The following is a 17,558-nucleotide window of genomic DNA, read 5'->3' as shown; positions in this document are numbered from 1 at the left end:
CTTCTTCACTTCCTGTTGTCTTCCTTCTCTTCTTCTTCACTTCCTGTTGTCTTCCTTCTCTTCTTCTTCACTTCCTGTGACACTTTTCTTGCTGCTGTGTCTGACTCTGGGGCTCGTTTTTGATGGTTTTTTACTGTTTTAACTGTTTTAACTGTGTTTCTGAGGGTTTTTATCTCGTTGTTGGCGTTTAAAGCAAATTAAAGCTTGAAACCAAAGTAATAAAACACACATCTGAGCAGCCGTGGGTGAGTTTCACAGCAACTTTCCACACTGAGATTTCCCCAGACTCCCTGAATCTGTTCCCAATATTCTGCTCTGTAGATGCTGAAAGACCAAAGTTCTTTACAGTCTGACTCTGAGGAATATTTCCTGAACTTATTGATGATTCTCTGATGGAGTTTGGCCCAAAGCGGTGAGCCACGACCCATCCTTGTTGGAGAGGCTGAACCTTTGGTGGAAGCTGCTTTTATACCCAATCCTGACACCCTCACCTGTCAGCAGGTAACCTGCTGGTTGGAGAAGCCCCAGAAGCTGTTGCTGTAGATTCTATAAACTTTCTGTCTTTCTTTGACTCTACAGCAGCTTTTAGAGTGTTTTGCTGCATTAAACTAGATTTCTTTTGATTTTCCAAATACATAAAAATTGGTCAGTGAAGCAGCTTAAACCTGCTCAGAAAAGACAAAACAGGAGGATAAAATGTTTTTCTCTCATTCGATATGTGTCAGTGTGAGATTGGAAAGAACATTTAAAAAGGCTGAAAACTAGATTTCTGAGTGAAATGAGATAAAACTGGAGCTAACAGACGATAAGGTTCCAGCTTATGTTAGAAGAAAGAATTCTTTCTCTCTGCATCTTTTCCTCTGATCTCTCCAGCATCTGATGCTTATTCTTGTCTTCCTTCTCTTCTTCTTCACTTCCTGTTGTCTTCCTTCTCTTCTTCTTCACTTCCTGTTGTCTTCCTTCTCTTCTTCTTCACTTCCTGTTGTCTTCCTTCTCTTCTTCTTCACTTCCTGTGACACTTTTCTTGCTGCTGTGTCTGACTCTGGGGCTCGTTTCTGATCGTTTTTTACTGTTTTAACTGTTTTAACTGTGTTTCTGAGGGTTTTTACCTCGTTGTTGGCGTTTAAAGCAAATTAAAGCTTGAAACCAAAGTAATAAAACACACATCTGAGCAGCCGTGGGTGAGTTTCACAGCAACTTTCCACACTGAGATTTCCCCAGACTCCCTGAATCTGTTCCCAATATCCTGCTCTGTAGATGCTGAAAGACCAAAGTTCTTTCCAGTCTGACTCTGAGGAATATTTCCTGAACTTATTGATGATTCTCTGATGGAGTTTGGCCCAAAGCGGTGAGCCACGACCCATCCTTGTTGGAGAGGCTGAACCTTTGGTGGAAGCTGCTTTTATACCCAATCCTGACACCCTCACCTGTCAGCAGGTAACCTGCTGGTTGGAGAAGCTCCAGAAGCTGTTGCTGTAGATTCTATATGTCTTTATTTGGCTCTACAGCAGCTTTTAGAGTGTTTTGCTGCATTAAACTAGATTTCTTTTGATATTCCAAATACATAAAAATTGGTCAGTGAAGCAGCTTAAACCTGCTCAGAAAAGACAAAACAGGAGGATGAAATGTTTTTCTCTCATTCGATATGTGTCAGTGTGAGATTGGAAAGAACATTTAAAAAGGCTGAAAACTAGATTTCTGAGTGAAATGAGATAAAACTGGAGCTAACAGACGATAAGGTTCGAGCTTATGTTAGAAGAAAGAATTCTTCCTCTCTGCATCTGTGTCTTTTCCTCTGATCTCTCCAGCATCTGATGTTTATTCTTGTCTTCCTTCTCTTCTTCTTCACTTCCTGTGACACTTTTCTTGCTGCTGTGTCTGACTCTGGGGATGATTTTTGATTATTTTTTACTGTTTTAACTGTTTTAACTGTGTTTCTGAGGGTTTTTACCTCGTTGTTGGCGTTTAAAGCAAATTAAAGCTTGAAACCAAAGTAATAAAACACACATCTGAGCAGTCGGGATGAGTTTCACAGCAACTTTCCACACTGAGATTTCCCCAGACTCCCTGAATCTGTTCCCAATATCCTGCTCTGTAGATGCTGAAAGACCAAAGTTCTTTCCAGTCTGACTCTGAGGAATATTTCCTGAACTTATTGATGATTCTCTGATGGAGTTTGGCCCAAAGCGGTGAGCCACGACCCATCCTTGTTGGAGAGGCTGAACCTTTGGTGGAAGCTGCTTTTATACCCAATCCTGACACCCTCACCTGTCAGCAGGTAACCTGCTGGTTGGAGAAGCTCCAGAAGCTGTTGCTGTAGATTCTATAAACTTTCTGTCTTTCTTTGACTCTACAGCAGCTTTTAGAGTGTTTTGCTGCATTAAACTAGATTTCTTTTGATATTCCAAATACATAAAAATTGGTCAGTGAAGCAGCTTAAACCTGCTCACAAAAGACAAAACAGGAGGATGAAATGTTTTTCTCTCATTCGATATGTGTCAGTGTGAGATTGGAAAGAACATTTAGAAAGGCTGAAAACTAGATTTCTGAGTGAAATTAGATAAAACTGGAGCTAACTGAGGCTCCATCAATAAGGTTCCAGCTTATGTTAGAAGAAAGAATTCTTTCTCTCTGCTTCTGTCTTTTCCTCTGATCTCTCCAGCATCTGATGTTTATTCTTGTCTTCCTTATCTTCTTCTTCACTTCCTGTTGTCTTCCTTCTCTTCTTCTTCACTTCCTGTTGTCTTCCTTCTCTTCTTCTTCACTTCCTGTTGTCTTCCTTCTCTTCTTCTTCACTTCCTGTGACACTTTTCTTGCTGCTGTGTCTGACTCTGGGGCTCGTTTTTGATGGTTTTTTACTGTTTTAACTGTTTTAACTGTGTTTCTGAGGGTTTTTATCTCGTTGTTGGCGTTTAAAGCAAATTAAAGCTTGAAACCAAAGTAATAAAACACACATCTGAGCAGCCGTGGGTGAGTTTCACAGCAACTTTCCACACTGAGATTTCCCCAGACTCCCTGAATCTGTTCCCAATATCCTGCTCTGTAGATGCTGAAAGACCAAAGTTCTTTACAGTCTGACTCTGAGGAATATTTCCTGAACTTATTGATTATTCTCTGATGGAGTTTGGCCCAAAGCGGTGAGCCACGACCCATCCTTGTTGGAGAGGCTGAACCTTTGGTGGAAGCTGCTTTTATACCCAATCCTGACACCCTCACCTGTCAGCAGGTAACCTGCTGGTTGGAGAAGCTTCCAGAAGCTGTTTCTGTAGATCTCTCCTCTCCACTCTCCCAGTTTTTATGGTGCATTAAGATTTAAGTCAGTTTCTAGTCTCTAAACACAAATAACTTGGGGAAGACACTGAAAATAAATTATTTGGACTTTTGTCTGTTTTTTAAAGGTTCAAATCAACACATTTTACACATTAAAGTTTTTGTTGCTGATCAGAGAAATTCCAACTTTTCTGGTAACGAGGTTTGAAGATTGTTCAAGTGAAATATTAACTCGTTATTTTTAAAATGTAAAAGCTGCCTGACACAGAACAACGGGGAACGTAAAATGTTAACATTTTAAAGTTGTTTTTGTGACGATATTATGTCTTTATGTGTCTATGCTGTTCTGTGTTTCCACATGTGGGCTTCAATAGGCATTTAAGTACTTTTATTTGATACTTGTTTCTCATAATAGTTCAGTAATTTACATGGATGATTCGTCCCAGTACCATATTTTCTCATTTCCATTGACCAGTTCCAAGACTGTCAAATATATGAGATGCAATTCTGTTTATTAGCTGCTGAAAGCATTAGAAAAAGGATTTTTGTGATTGTTCTGAGATCAATAAAGAAGATGTTGATGATGTGAATTCACTTAGAATTGAGATTTTTATAGGAAGCAGTGTATGTAAATGAATGGAGTATAATTACAGTCCAAATAGCATGATTTCTTTGAAAGAAATAAAAACTCTTAGACTAATAAAAACTATGTTCATGCCTGCAGTTTGGCAGCATGAACCCATAATAACAGAATATTGTCACCCAGTGAGAGCCACAGTCTCCACAAAGCTCCATGAGATGAATAGGTGCAGAGTTTATGGTCCCAGATCACAGAGGCAGCTAAATCTCCAGCAAACCTGCTGCTTTCTCTGGTTTTCCAGCCAGCTGGAGCTGTGGGACACAAAGCCCGGGACTGATGGTTGATTACCTGCCAGAGCGAGGAGGAGGCTTGATAAACATAACAGCTACAATACATTGTTTCTGCAGAAGCAGAAAGTAAATTGGATTTGGCTGCTGGCTAGTGTGAAGTTCCCACCTTCAGTGTAATATAAGAATGTTTGCAAATATGCCCAGAAGGTCAGATTCACTTATCACACGTTGGTTTGGCAACTCAAACAGAATTTCCACAGATCTGTGGCCTTTATGAACTATTTGTCTCATTTGGAAATGAACAACTTGACCTTAGAGATCCAAGCATTTACATGTATATATAAATCTTGACACTACTTTTTACTGATTTCCTTTTGTATTTGTAATACAACCATGTGTATAACAGGGTGCTTTTACCTTACTGGAAAGAGAAAAAGCCATATTTTCAACTGTTTTTTCTTACATTAGTTAAGTTACATGAAATTGAGTTGGTCACATCTTGATGGTGACACATGTCGTGATAAACAGCAGCTACCTGGATACGAGACTATGTCAAAGTTTGGTTTAGTTGTCATGAAAATAACATTTTGCATCCAGTAAATGCCAGAATTTCTTTCAGAAAACATTTTCATCTCATGCAATCACAGAAAGAACAAAGCTCTCCCCAATTTCTAAGTTCTGTTTTGAGGCCAGATGGACCCATTCATTGCAGGAGAATGTGGGGCTGATCAGTTCAATCTGATCCAACGGGTGTGATGGCTCTGTTGTCTTCCCTGTCAAGTGTTTTCAGCTCAGTGTCTTTGGAGGTGATGCATGCATGGCAGGATTCGTTTTTTGCTTTTGTTGGAGACAGCAGCTTGGGTGGCGCTGTTGAAAAAGCTGTTTAAAGCAACAACAGAAGGTTGTTGTAAAGTAAAAATGTCTGTTTTGGGATTAAAAGTCTGTCAGCCCTCAGAGTGCCTCTCAGCTGCGCAGTGATTAAACAGAAGTGGGGTTTCAGTTAGTGTACTTCAGTGTGATGCAGTGCCTTTTATCACGAGGCCATGTTGGGACATGTCCAAGTAATAATGACTGAGAACACATTAAAAAACACAAGTATACAATAATATCAAATTCACACTCAAGAGAGTTACTGACAGGAACAGATGCCACAATTGTGGTGTGTTGGGACTCTTGCTTTGCACTCATGTCTTTATTCTTATATTCTCTTTGTCTGGGTTTACAAGTCAGTCGGCATGAATTGAGTTGGCGTCTCTCACGCTCTGTACTCCCCACAGCTGCTGTCATAAAATTTAAGATGTGCTTTTTTTTCTTTGGTAAGTAATGGCTCAATCAGCAGTGAATTACATACTGCAAACCTTATTAACCTCCACTGTGTGATCCATTTACATAATATCCCCCTTAAATTTTGTGGTCTGGAATGGATAAACCCTTAGATGTATAGGCAACAAAGGTCGGCTCCAAAAATCCCGACATCCATGTATTTCAGGTGCTAACTTATGGCTACGCCTCGTCAGTAAATCCTCACAGCAGTTTTTAAACCCTCTAATTGTCCTCTGGATCTCCATATATTCAGTCTGACTGTTTTTGTTATCCAACAATTCCTTCACTAAATAATTTGTTCGTCCATTACATACAACCCACTGGGATGTCTTCCACCCACAGGTGGCAGAAGGTACCTTACATCTCAGAAAATGATCTTTTAGGAGCTATGTTTGCACTGGTTAGCATCACAAACGTATCAAAACTTAAAATGAAACCAAACATCTGCTCTTCTGGTGGTGAATCATGTGTATCTTTGGAATTTGATTAAAATGACCACTTAATTTAGTGATTTTTCTGAAAGTAAACACGAAAGAAACATGAGATTCATAGAGCTTGCATAGACATCTGTGGAGCCATCCCACTTTGTTTCCCTGCAGCATTCGTCATTAATTACGCTTGCTGAAGTTTGGGGCTCACCAGAAAATTCAAACCTCTCATTTATTCCCTCACCGTGTCATTGACAGTTGCAGCAAGATTCGCTCTTAATTGAAAAAGACTGACTGACTACAATTTCAAAACGGGATGATTGATCGATCAAGCCCGGAAGCCAGATAGCGTCCCCTTGCCGCTCTTCCAGGAACGACCTCAAATCCAACTGCTATGCTTTCTGCGCTGAGACAAGTTAATTTGAAAAGTTGGAGAGATGAATGAGCACAAGCAGCCTGGTAAATTGAATTCTTACTCTTAGGCAAGTTTTCTTAATTGTGCATGACAAATTGTCCGAACAGAAACCGGAAAGTTCCATTCATCAGAGCTGCCTTTCTGTCCCTAGATATGTTTGTCAATCCAAATCCCCTCATCCATCTGTTGGTGAACACATTCATCCTGGAGGAGACCTGTCACATGCAGTTTTTGTGTGTTTAATGTCTGCTTTCCTTCTCATCACCGATCCCCCAACGAGTTACTGGATGAAGATTAACTACGTGCACCATTTACACCACAGAGGTTCGTTTGATAGAAACCATCAGCTCCTTCGGCTCGCTGAGATCCTGAAATCTTCCTTAGCTGCAGTTTTCTTCAAACACATGATGTCTGACTTTATTATCTGTGAAAAGATTCCTAAACATAGCTCATATTGTTCTGCAGATTAATTGTGGCTATAAAGTCCATTTGCTGTTGGCTTGCAAATTGATTTTGAAGACTCGAGCTAAGATAACAGGAACATTATGCTCTAGTACTACCAGTCCTTTCACACCGGCCTAATGAGAACCTAATATAGCTGTGGTAGTGGGATACATTTTCAAAAACAGCCTCCCTTTAAAGATGTGATATAGTCGCAAACTATGGGAGAAGTCGCTTGAGCTATGAGCAGTTTTTGAGTCAGTTATCGTTTTATGGTAAGAATGTGTTGTATTGGTGTTTTTAATTGGCCAACATGACAAAGGTTCCTTTGGAAATTACTCATCTCCTGCCAGCATGTGAAAAAGCTCTTGAAGCATGTGAAAATGCTGATAATTTCCATTTCCATAGCTTAACGGCTGAGTTAGATCAGTTCCGTCTACATTATGATAGAATGGGAACATTGTAGGAACAATTACCCAAGCAGTAAAGAATAGGAGGCAAAATTAAGCCTCTACATGGACGATATGATCCTTCTCCTTTAAGATTGAAGGTTACAGCAGAAATATTTCCTGTATTTCGAAAGTTTATATTTGTATCCACTACCAATGTGGAAAAAAAGGAACGGAAATTGGAAGCAATGTTTGAAACTCCAATCACAAAATCATGGTTGAGTTGGAAAAAATAATGTGGGTATATTTTATAATGTTCAGGGGTACTTGGGCAAAAGGGCACCCAAAAGTCTAAGTCAATGTTACAAAAATATTAATTTGGCTTTCTTTTTGCAAATTTGACACCAATGGCTGACCGACTCAATTCCAATTTCACCAAAATTACTGATTTAATTATAATTTGTTTGCACACAATGTTTGAAAATGTAACAAAGCCCCTGAGCTCAATGTAAACAATCAAATTAAAGTAAGATGTTTGATTTTTCTAAATGACAATAAAAATGTGTATAAAATATTTCAAATGAAAATGTATGGATGAGCACCCTCCTCTCTTTTCAATATGTTGCTGGCTTTCAGTTATTTACATTTAAGTCTATTTTACTTTTTAGACTGTAAATTTAAATAATAATTTGAATTATATTGTGTTATTTTCAATTTTCTTAAAAGATTTAACGATTTTTCACCTGCTGTTTGGAGAAATTTGAAATTGTCTTTCAAAGACTGTGATTGGCTGGATTTGAACCTTTATCCGGGGACTAGCTGCTGATTGGCTGATGAAATGTCAGTTGAATCGTTAGCTAATTTCCGTTAATAAACTGGGAACAGTCGGAACTCGATCAAATTCAGTGCTTTTTAGTTGAACTACTGCTTCATTAACGGCCTAAAAACGACGGTTTGCAGCCACCCATCGGTGGGCATTATCTTCAGGCTACTTTGCACACCTGTTAGCACAGACGAAGCAGCAAACAAACAGAACAGATCTGCACAAAAGGCGGAGGTTGGTGTTGAAGTGCTTCTACTTTCTTTGTTAAAGAGTCTAACTACCAGTTTTGGTCGGTTAGCTTAAGTTGAAGATTGAACATTTTATTTCGTACTGATGCCTGACAGTGCAAATAATTAGGTTGTCAAATAACTGATCAAAATCAATAATTTCACCATATTAAAAGCTGTTAAGTGAGTTTAGGTCAAGTTTATCTTATAGAACATTTAAAACAACCACAGTTGACCAAAGTACTGCACAACCTGAACGGATGTGTAACTAACACGCTAACCAGGTTAACCAGGTCTTAAACCCAGCAGAAGAAATTGGTTTAAAGCAATGTTTGAGCCACTCTGACATTAAAAGTCCCCCCTCCAATATCCCCCAATTTTTTAATCTATCTATACATCTATCTATACTTACATATATCTATCTATCGAAAGAGAGAGATTTGGTCCCCCCTCCAATATTAACATATGCTCCAAATGTCCCCTCAATATAGAGCAAATTTATTTAGATATATATATATTTAAAAAGAGAGAGATTTGGTCCCCCCCAATGTTGACTCCATGGTTACGGCCTTGGTTGGTACTGAGAGCAGGAACAAAAACAACTAAAACCTTAAAAGGTTAAGAGGAAATGCTACACTGTAGATTTCTTTTATTTTTTTATCTCCATCAGACCGTTGTTTGCTTTGTCACTATTGTCCCGCCTGAGTTTCTCAGCGTATCCTGCTGTAATATCAGCAAACATAACCAAAGTATTCTGAATATGTTTGGTTCCTTCAGAATAAAGGAGTTTAATCGGTTTGAATCGCAGTGGGAGACTTTGTTATTTCAGCAGCTGCCCGAGACCAATCATTTATCTGAAAGCTGAAATATTGTGAGTGAAAATGAATTTTGAACCTTAATCAGTGGTTGGATTGTTGAAATTAAATCTCTCAGAGAACCCACATGCTATATTGTAGGTCTTATATAACAAATGACTGGAGACTTGGATATGGAACTCCTTTTAAAAGTTCCTCATCGCTTTCATGTGGTTTAAAATGGCGTATTTACCGTTTTTATGCTGCTATCTGGCCTTACATCGAACTGAACGGGCACTAATGGCAGATGAAGGGCTGCGGGATGCTTTTGCAAAGGAGATCTGAAGTATTATTACTGATCTTTTAAGAGCTGAGTAAGTAAAACTGACAGGATCAAAGACTTTAATTCCACATCTGATACCACCTTTGTCCTGCTGTTCATTTCACGACTAATTATCATTGATTAGATATACTTCAGCGTTATGGACAAATGGCGATTGATTAATTTCCCCTGCATATCGGACAAAACTGAGAACATCTTTGCATTTTGTTTCTTAGAACATTTCCTGATAAACAAACCCGAGGATGTAAGGGGAAGAGCAACCCCAGAGGTCGTATAACCTGCTTCTTCTCCCTGCTTTTACCTGTTCAGGTGCGATATTCGAGGAGAATGCAGTGCGGGATGACGAGGTATTCCAGCTCGCCGTGTCTGACCTCAGTCTGAGTGACGACGTCCTGCAGAGCGAGAAGATCACACACTCGATTAAACTCATCGAGCCCAACAACCCCTTCCAGGCGGTGCAGGAAGGTAAGATGCTGTTTGAGGCGGGTTCATGTCCGATGGCTGCATCGGGTGCTTTTTGCTTCCTGCTTTCACTGCTTCCTGCAGGTTTAGTCTCTGTCTGTCTTGCTGCTCTGCCTTGGATTGATAATATTTAGACTTTGGTTGGCTGGTGCTGTCTCTTGAAGAAGCATCTTCATGGCTAATGACAGAGGTATCAACCTCTCAAACGCTCTTTAGAGGAAGGACACTGATACTCCTTCACCTTCTTTCATCTGTCTCGCTGTTTTCCTCTGTTTTTCTCACACACACTTCCCCATCTCATCATATTCTGTGTAGTGGCAGCTAGAGGGAAGCACTGAGCCCAGCTGTGCATTGTCAGCACCCCCAAAGAGGCTCACAGACCTTTTATCATTGAAAATATTGATGCACCTAAAGAGCTTCTGTTCATATTCCGGAAGAGGCAGCGACGATGCTGATGTTGAAGCTGATTAAAGGCTGATGGTGTTACTGCTGATAATTATGATGATGATGCTAAAGAGGAGAGTGCTGATTATAATGTGTGCTGAAGTGATTAAGATGATTCTAAAGAAATGTTCTTGTATATTATTGTGTTGTTAGGAACGTGGTGCTCTTATGAATATGGGAGTAGTAACAATTATGACATGTTTTAATGCATTGGAGATGATGATGAGCATCGTTGATAAACAATAATTTGGTAAATTAGCCATTAAAACTCGCAGAAATTGAACTTTAAATGACATAAATGGCTTCAGAACTCATAACTGATGCCTCAAAACCCTACAACAGCTGAAAGAAACCTTTCTTTTTTCAGAATATGTCTCATAATATGTCGTAAGACCATGATGACGTAGCTCTGCTGAGTTCCACAGAGCGCCTCGTTCATTAGATGGAGACTTGCACCCGACAACGGCGTTGCTATGGTGTCATCTTTGATCAGAACGCGGGGTGTTCATGTTTGAAAGTGTTGACTTTCGAAGAATGAGGTGACGCGTTTGATTTAAGTTGTGTTTTTTCTTTAGGCACAAAGGCGACGCCACGTTTTATTAAGATGGAATATAGCGTTCTTTTCTCATGGTGCTGCACACAGGAAGCTGTAGCAGCAGACCTCAGGTCAGAAGTTACAGCGCTTTTGTTACACGTGAGGACTAATCTTAAATGAGTAACAGAGGTTATTCTCTGCCATTATTCTTTAATTCATCGCACTTTACATTAAACAAATCTAAATTGTAAAACAGATCCAAGTCCCTGATGTTAGCTACAAAGAGCTTAATGGAACGGCTCCATCTACTTGAATGCTCTTGCAAAGGCTTCTGTCCCAACTGGGTCCCTCCGTTGGTCCCAGGATTGTCGTCTAGCAGCTCCTACACCACGCCTAAGACAATCCAAACTCTGTTCATGTGTCGTCCCACGATGGTGGAATGACCTACTGAGCGCTACCAGAACAGGGGCGTCCCTGTCTATCTTCAAGAAGCTCCTGAAAACCCAGCTCTTCAGAGAGCATCTCCTATCCCAGCACTTACCTTGTACTTCCCTACCCCCTCTATCTCTGCACTTTATCTTTCTGCTCTTCCTTCTATGCCTGCACCCTATCTCTACTCTGTCCCCTCTGACAGAGTCGGACTCCTGGGTTCCTTCTATGGAGCTTATTGTTAGCTTTTTATAAAGCTGTTATATCTTCATTTGTAAGTCTCTTTGGATAAAAGCGTCTGATAAATACAGGAACAGAAACATAAGAGCCTGAACTCTCTGTGAGGACATTTTTAATGATGCACCAAATGAATCACGACCTCCTTAGTTTTAATTGAAGTGGTTCAGAAAATCAGGAGCAACACCGAGCCCTATTTACGAAAAAAAGTTTTCCTTAACCTAACCAAGTACTTCTGGGTTCTGTAACTATGTAGATCCATAATGTTTAAACCCAATCAAGTGTTGAATTGACTAAATGGCAAATGAATGAAATCATAGGCATCCTGAGGTGGTCTTGACCTGTGACTTTACTCCACTAGATGGACTCCTGGGTTCCTTCTATGTAGCTTATTGTTAGCTTTTATAGAGCTGTTATATCTTCATTTGTAAGTCGCTTTGGATAAAAGCATCTGATAAATACAGAAACAGAAACAGTGCGAAGAAAAAGTCGTTGGCACCCCTGACCGGAGCTGATTGGACGATGACTAATCATGTGATCTGATTTGCGGCTTTTTGAAAACTTCACAGTGAAGAGAAAAATCAGGTGAGCAGGTGTTTGCTGCTTATCAGCCTTTCATATTCTGTCCAGATGGGATGAAAACGCGCCAAAGCAGCCCCGCTTTTAACCTTTCATGTGAGGTGACGACACCAGTTAAACCATTTGGCACCGATTAAAACGCTGGAAAGTGGATGATTTCCTGAGATTATCTCAAGCTGCGACTGTAACATTTTTACCTTCAACTGAAGCATCAAACATGTGGCAGGAAGCCTCCATCTTTATTCCAGAGCCTCTGGGATATGAATTTAGGAAATATTGGCTAACTTTTAACGTTTCTGCCGTGGATATGGACTAAAAACTGCCGTTAACAGCTGCACTTAAAGTGTTTTATTTCAATTTGTCCTGAGAGAAAAGTTAAAAGAAGTTAGTCTGCATCGGTCCTTGATTAATTTATTAATTTAGAGCATAACTAATAATAATGTTTGACTTTGGAAAGTTGACTTTCACTCTCTCCAAACACATTTAAAATGTTTCACAAAAACTTCTCCACCTTTTCGACCCCCTCATGCTTACTTATGCATGAAATACTGCTTATTTATTAAGAAATAAACAGAAAGTAAAGCTATTTATCATTCGGTGACGCTTCCTGATGAAGCCTTAGCACGTTTCCACACAGGCTGGCGGCGGGAGAGAGGAGAAGGTCATCGTTTTTACTTCCTGTGCATTTCTAAGTGCATATCTTTCATGTCCTTAAATTGACTTTTGGCATCTTGAGGCAGTGAAAGGTTTATTTCATTGTCTGTCTTATTTTTAGCGTGTTATTAAAAGCGTAAAAGGAGAAGTTCTGATGCTCGGTGCCTCTCCATCCTGACTCTGTGGCTGTATTAGCTGTAATGGGACCAAAACACGAGGGTTTAATTACTGTCTGTCTGACCTCTCATCATCACTATGTGGGCTGCTACCCATTCATCACACCAGCCTGAACCGTGTTATTTTGGTGCAAGGCTCTAGTTTTGGTTACAGGAAATGTCATCGACTTTAATTTCCTGTACCAGCTGGTGCAGGAACTCAGATCCCCCCCCCCCACACAATTATCTGTGAAGGGCCACACAGGCAGACACAACCATGACACATTTTGCATTGCGTACGGAGTGCAGAAATTCTTTAGTTCATCCTGTTTCGTCACCATTGCAGAGAGCTGAAGCGCTGCTTCATGCTGTGTTTCTTCTTCTTCTCTGGTCTGAAATAAGTAGGACAGCTGAGGGGTGAAATCAGGACTGAGAAAGATGACAAGCAGAGCGAGAGGCTGGAGGGAAAAAAAAAGCCCGGAGAGATGAACAGATTCCGAAATGTGAGGACAGGGAAGTGTAATGAGAGGAAAAGGAAAAAGCAGGAAATGGGTGAAGGATCTGTGTGGTGGAGAGATTGTGTTGTCACTTCATCTTGGTGTTGGCAGGGTGGCGAGATGACTTTTCCTCTGTGTGTGTGTGTGTGTTCATTACAGCCCAGCTGGTTTCTTGCTTGCTTTGACCTTTCTCAGAGCTCCCATGATCCTCGGTCCTCTGAGACTCTCCTGACAGCCTGGGCTGTAGTGGATTATGGGTAATGTGAGGAATTTGTACCCTGCCTTGTGTGTGTGGGGCTATCATTGTTGAGGAATTGGAAGAATAAAGCTCTGCTCAAGTTGTTCTTGGTGTGCATGTGTTTGAGCTGCATTTGCTTTGATTTCTGTACGTTTGTTTCACAAATGAGCGACGAGCAGACGATTGTAATAAAACCGATTAACCTTTAAAGTTGCAGTTGGTTCCTAAAATCTATTTACTAAGACATAAAACTAGCAATCTGTTGAAAAAAAGCAGCTCCATTGGTCCAACTGACTGCGATTTTCAAGAATTGACCGAGACAAAGCGACCAATCAGAGCCAGAGCAGCGTCTGCCAATCACTCCTCAGACGCCCGCTGCGACCCGCCCCTTCCTGGTGGAAAGCTATGGCGGCGCAACCGCCACCAGCGAAGGAGAAACCGCCCACGCCGCTGCTGCCAACAGCAGCATAGACGGCGAAGATGACCGGGGAAGACAAGGAAACCAGAGATAAGACTGGTAAGAGATAAGAGGTGGAGGGAGCTACGTGACCTGAAAGGGTTTAAAACTGATTCCAAGTTGGCAACGTTTCTGCTTCCCTGCTTGATTTACATTTGTTTTCATTTTTTGGGGGAAATTGAAGCGGCCAGGCAAAGTTTGACTTCTTATTGCCAAATAAACAACTGAGTAACAACTTCCTAACTTATGCTGGACTCACACCAAACGATTTCCACAGCCCCAGACTGAAAACTGAGTCTTTAGGAGTCTCCATCGTTAAGTTTAAGGCGGTAATCTGCAGTCTGATCAGCCAATCAGCTGCAGCTCAGTGCATTGAGGCACGTAGAGGTGGTCAAGACAACCTGCTGAAGTTCAAACCGAGCATCACAACGGGGATTTAAGTGACTTTGAATGTGGCTGTTGGTGCCAGACGGGCTGGTCTGAGTATTGCTGAACTCACACCAAACGATTTCCACAGCCCCAGACCGAAAACTGAGTCTAACTGGAGTCTAACTGGAGTCTAACTGGAGTCTAACTGGAGTCTAACTGGAGTCTAACTGGAGTCTAACTGGAGTCTAACTGGAGTCTAACTGGAGCCTTTAGGAGTCTAACTGGAGTCTTTAGGAGTCTAACTGGAGCCTTTAGGAGTCTAACTGGAGTCTTTAGGAGTCTAACTGGAGTCTAACTGGAGTCTTTAGGAGTCTAACTGGAGTCTAACTGGAGTCTTTAGGAGTCTAACTGGAGTCTTTAGGAGTCTAACTGGAGTCTTTAGGAGTCTAACTGGAGTCTAACTGGAGTCTTTAGGAGTCTAACTGGAGTCTTTAGGAGTCTAACTGGAGTCTTTAGGAGTCTAACTGGAGTCTTTAGGAGTCTAACTGGAGTCTAACTGGAGTCTTTAGGAGTCTAACTGGAGTCTTTAGGAGTCTAACTGGAGTCTTTAGGAGTCTAACTGGAGTCTTTAGGAGTCTAACTGGAGTCTAACTGGAGTCTTTAGGAGTCTAACTGGAGTCTAACTGGAGTCTTTAGGAGTCTAACTGGAGTCTTTAGGAGTCTAACTGGAGTCTTTAGGAGTCTAACTGGAGTCTTTAGGAGTCTAACTGGAGTCTAACTGGAGTCTTTAGGAGTCTAACTGGAGTCTTTAGGAGTCTAACTGGAGTCTTTAGGAGTCTAACTGGAGTCTTTAGGAGTCTAACTGGAGTCTAACTGGAGTCTTTAGGAGTCTAACTGGAGTCTTTAGGAGTCTAACTGGAGTCTTTAGGGGTCTAACTGGAGTCTTTAGGGGTCTAACTGGAGTCTTTAGGAGTCTAACTGGAGTCTTTAGGGGTCTAACTGGAGTCTTTAGGAGTCTAACTGGAGTCTTTAGGAGTCTAACGTGAGTCTTTAGGAGTCTAACTGGAGTCTAGGAGTCTAACTGGAGTCTTTAGGAGTCTAACTGGAGTCTTTAGGGGTCTAACTGGAGTCTTTAGGAGTCTAACTGGAGTCTTTAGGAGTCTAACTGGAGTCTTTAGGAGTCTAACTGGAGTCTCGGCGCGCTCCCGTCATCTCCATCGTTCAGTTTAAAGTGGTAATCTGCAGTCTGCGTTTCATTCCAGTCTCTCCCTCGTCTTCAGCTCATATTTAATATTATCGCAGCTCGCAGTGATGTAACACCATCAACAACCAATAGATGAGCTCTGACAGCATCAGAAACAGGAAATAACAAACATGTCGGCGGACGTAGAAGAACGAGCGACCAGCAGGTGAAAATGGACGGTCTGTGCCCATATTCTGTGGCGTTTTCTCTTCTTTTTGTTGGGTTTTTCACTACAAACCACTGCACAGACCAGAGCAGCTGCAGCTAAAAGCTGCTTCTCCTCCATGTTTGTTAAACTTCTGCTGAGCATGATGGGAAAAAATAAAAAAAATCCAGTTGTAGTCTTGTAGATACAAGAGTCACAGTGTTTGTAAAATCTTTAGTCTGGGACTAAAAACTCTAAACTCTAGTCTTTAGCTGTGAGCTGATGGTCTTTCTCAGTCTTTTCTCAGTCTTTTCTCAGTCTTCTGGTGTGTTCGGAGCTTTAGGTTTAGCAGCATCTTATCTGGCTGTGTGGAGTTGAGTTTATGTTTTGCTCTTGCCGGTTCGCACTCCGTGTCGCGCCGCTTTGCCTCTTCAAGTCGCGTCAGCCGAGCATCTTTGGCCGTTGTCATGGCAGCAGCGAATTTTCAAGCTAAGTCTGCTCTCTTCTCCAACCCACGGCAGCAGCTTTAAGCCGTCTTTTTTGTAAAAACACTGTTCAGTTAGCATTTGATTAGCTGTGCTGAGTCACATCAGGCCGAACCTGTGAGGTTTTGGTTTCAGATGGGATCATCTGGCTGAGTGATGAAACATCCATCCATTTACCGCTGAAACGGCGCATCCTATTAACTCGGCCTGTGTACCTGGAGGCTGCTCAGAGCAGCTTCCTTTGCCCACTTTGAGCCGTTTCTCAGACAGGAACAGCTCCTCATCCACACGTTCAAAACACTGAAACAAACCTTCTGTCAAAGCCTTCCAAATATAATCTTCCTGAAACCATCTGTCGAAGCAGTCCGCTTGGATTACACGCCCCGACTTTGCAACAAAGCGCCGAAGACAGACGGCTGTTTCTTAAAGTCTCTAATCCTTTCTACACGAATCGGGCACATTTTGAATAAACCCCGTTATGGAACGGTTCGGTTCAGCAGCCTCGGCTCCCTGAACTGCTGCTTAGTAACACAGATATAATGCGATGAACTTTGTCACACTGCTCACTAATTCTTTAATTGGCTTTTCAATTCCAACAAATTAGCCTAATTGTCTTATTATGATCCTGTCCGGCTCAGCTCAGTAGCTGTTTAATTAGAAGAGAAATGACTCAACCCGAGACGTCGGGGTGAAATGAAATCCTTCATTTTCTGGTTTTATTCTGCTTCCTCTGCCTGTTCTCTCCAGTATTCTGGGTCTTGTGGATTTCCCAGCTGCTCATTTACTGTTTTTTATGGCCTAAATAATCAGGTATCAGGTGAGCTTTCAGTCAGATGTGAAAAAGGCACATTATGAAAAACTGAAACGATTTCATCTGTTGCATGTTTCGTCTCAGCTTCTGCCAGAGATGGTGACACTTGAGTTACACCAGCTGCTAAATGATAAACAACTTCAGTGTGTGTGCGCGTGCACGTGTGCGTGCACGTGTGCGTGCGCTGTCTGTCTGGGGTTGAGTGACAGCTCCTGCTGTCGGATCTCAGCAGACAAATTGGCCTCATCTGTCCCACAGCAGCAGGTTTCCTCACAGCCGGGACTGATCAGGTGTGAGTGGGAATAAAACTCCAGTAACAGACTGAGCAAAACGTGCACAATAAAAGCTTTCTCACGGTCTTTGTTTCACCTTCCTTGTTTCTGGAGGCTCGGATTCATTTGTTTATCTCTGAAGCTTTAAACTGAGCCTGATTTTAAGGTTATACAGAGGTGTTAACCTGCTGAAAACATCTGGATCTTTTCTCCATCAGCTGCT

The 17,558-nt window shown here is 41.4% G+C and overlaps 1 protein-coding gene across 3 annotated transcripts in view; it reads left to right on the top strand.

Moving 5' to 3' along the window:
• The window catches only part of grid1b (glutamate receptor, ionotropic, delta 1b), a 595,515-nt gene that overhangs the window by 16,036 nt on the left and 561,921 nt on the right, over positions 1–17,558 (top strand). For all 3 annotated transcript variants that reach the window (XM_072373293.1, XM_072373292.1, XM_072373294.1), the window contains exon 2: positions 9,633–9,788. In XM_072373293.1, the coding sequence (XP_072229394.1) occupies positions 9,633–9,788 (156 nt within the window). The remainder of the gene's footprint in view (positions 1–9,632; positions 9,789–17,558) is intronic.

This window comes from Leuresthes tenuis, unplaced genomic scaffold, assembly GCF_036924035.1.
Source record: "Leuresthes tenuis unplaced genomic scaffold, fLeuTen1.0.hap1 SCAF_20, whole genome shotgun sequence".
In the NCBI taxonomy this organism is placed as follows: Eukaryota; Metazoa; Chordata; class Actinopteri; order Atheriniformes; family Atherinopsidae; genus Leuresthes; species Leuresthes tenuis.
This window is presented reverse-complemented; position numbering and strand designations above follow the sequence as displayed.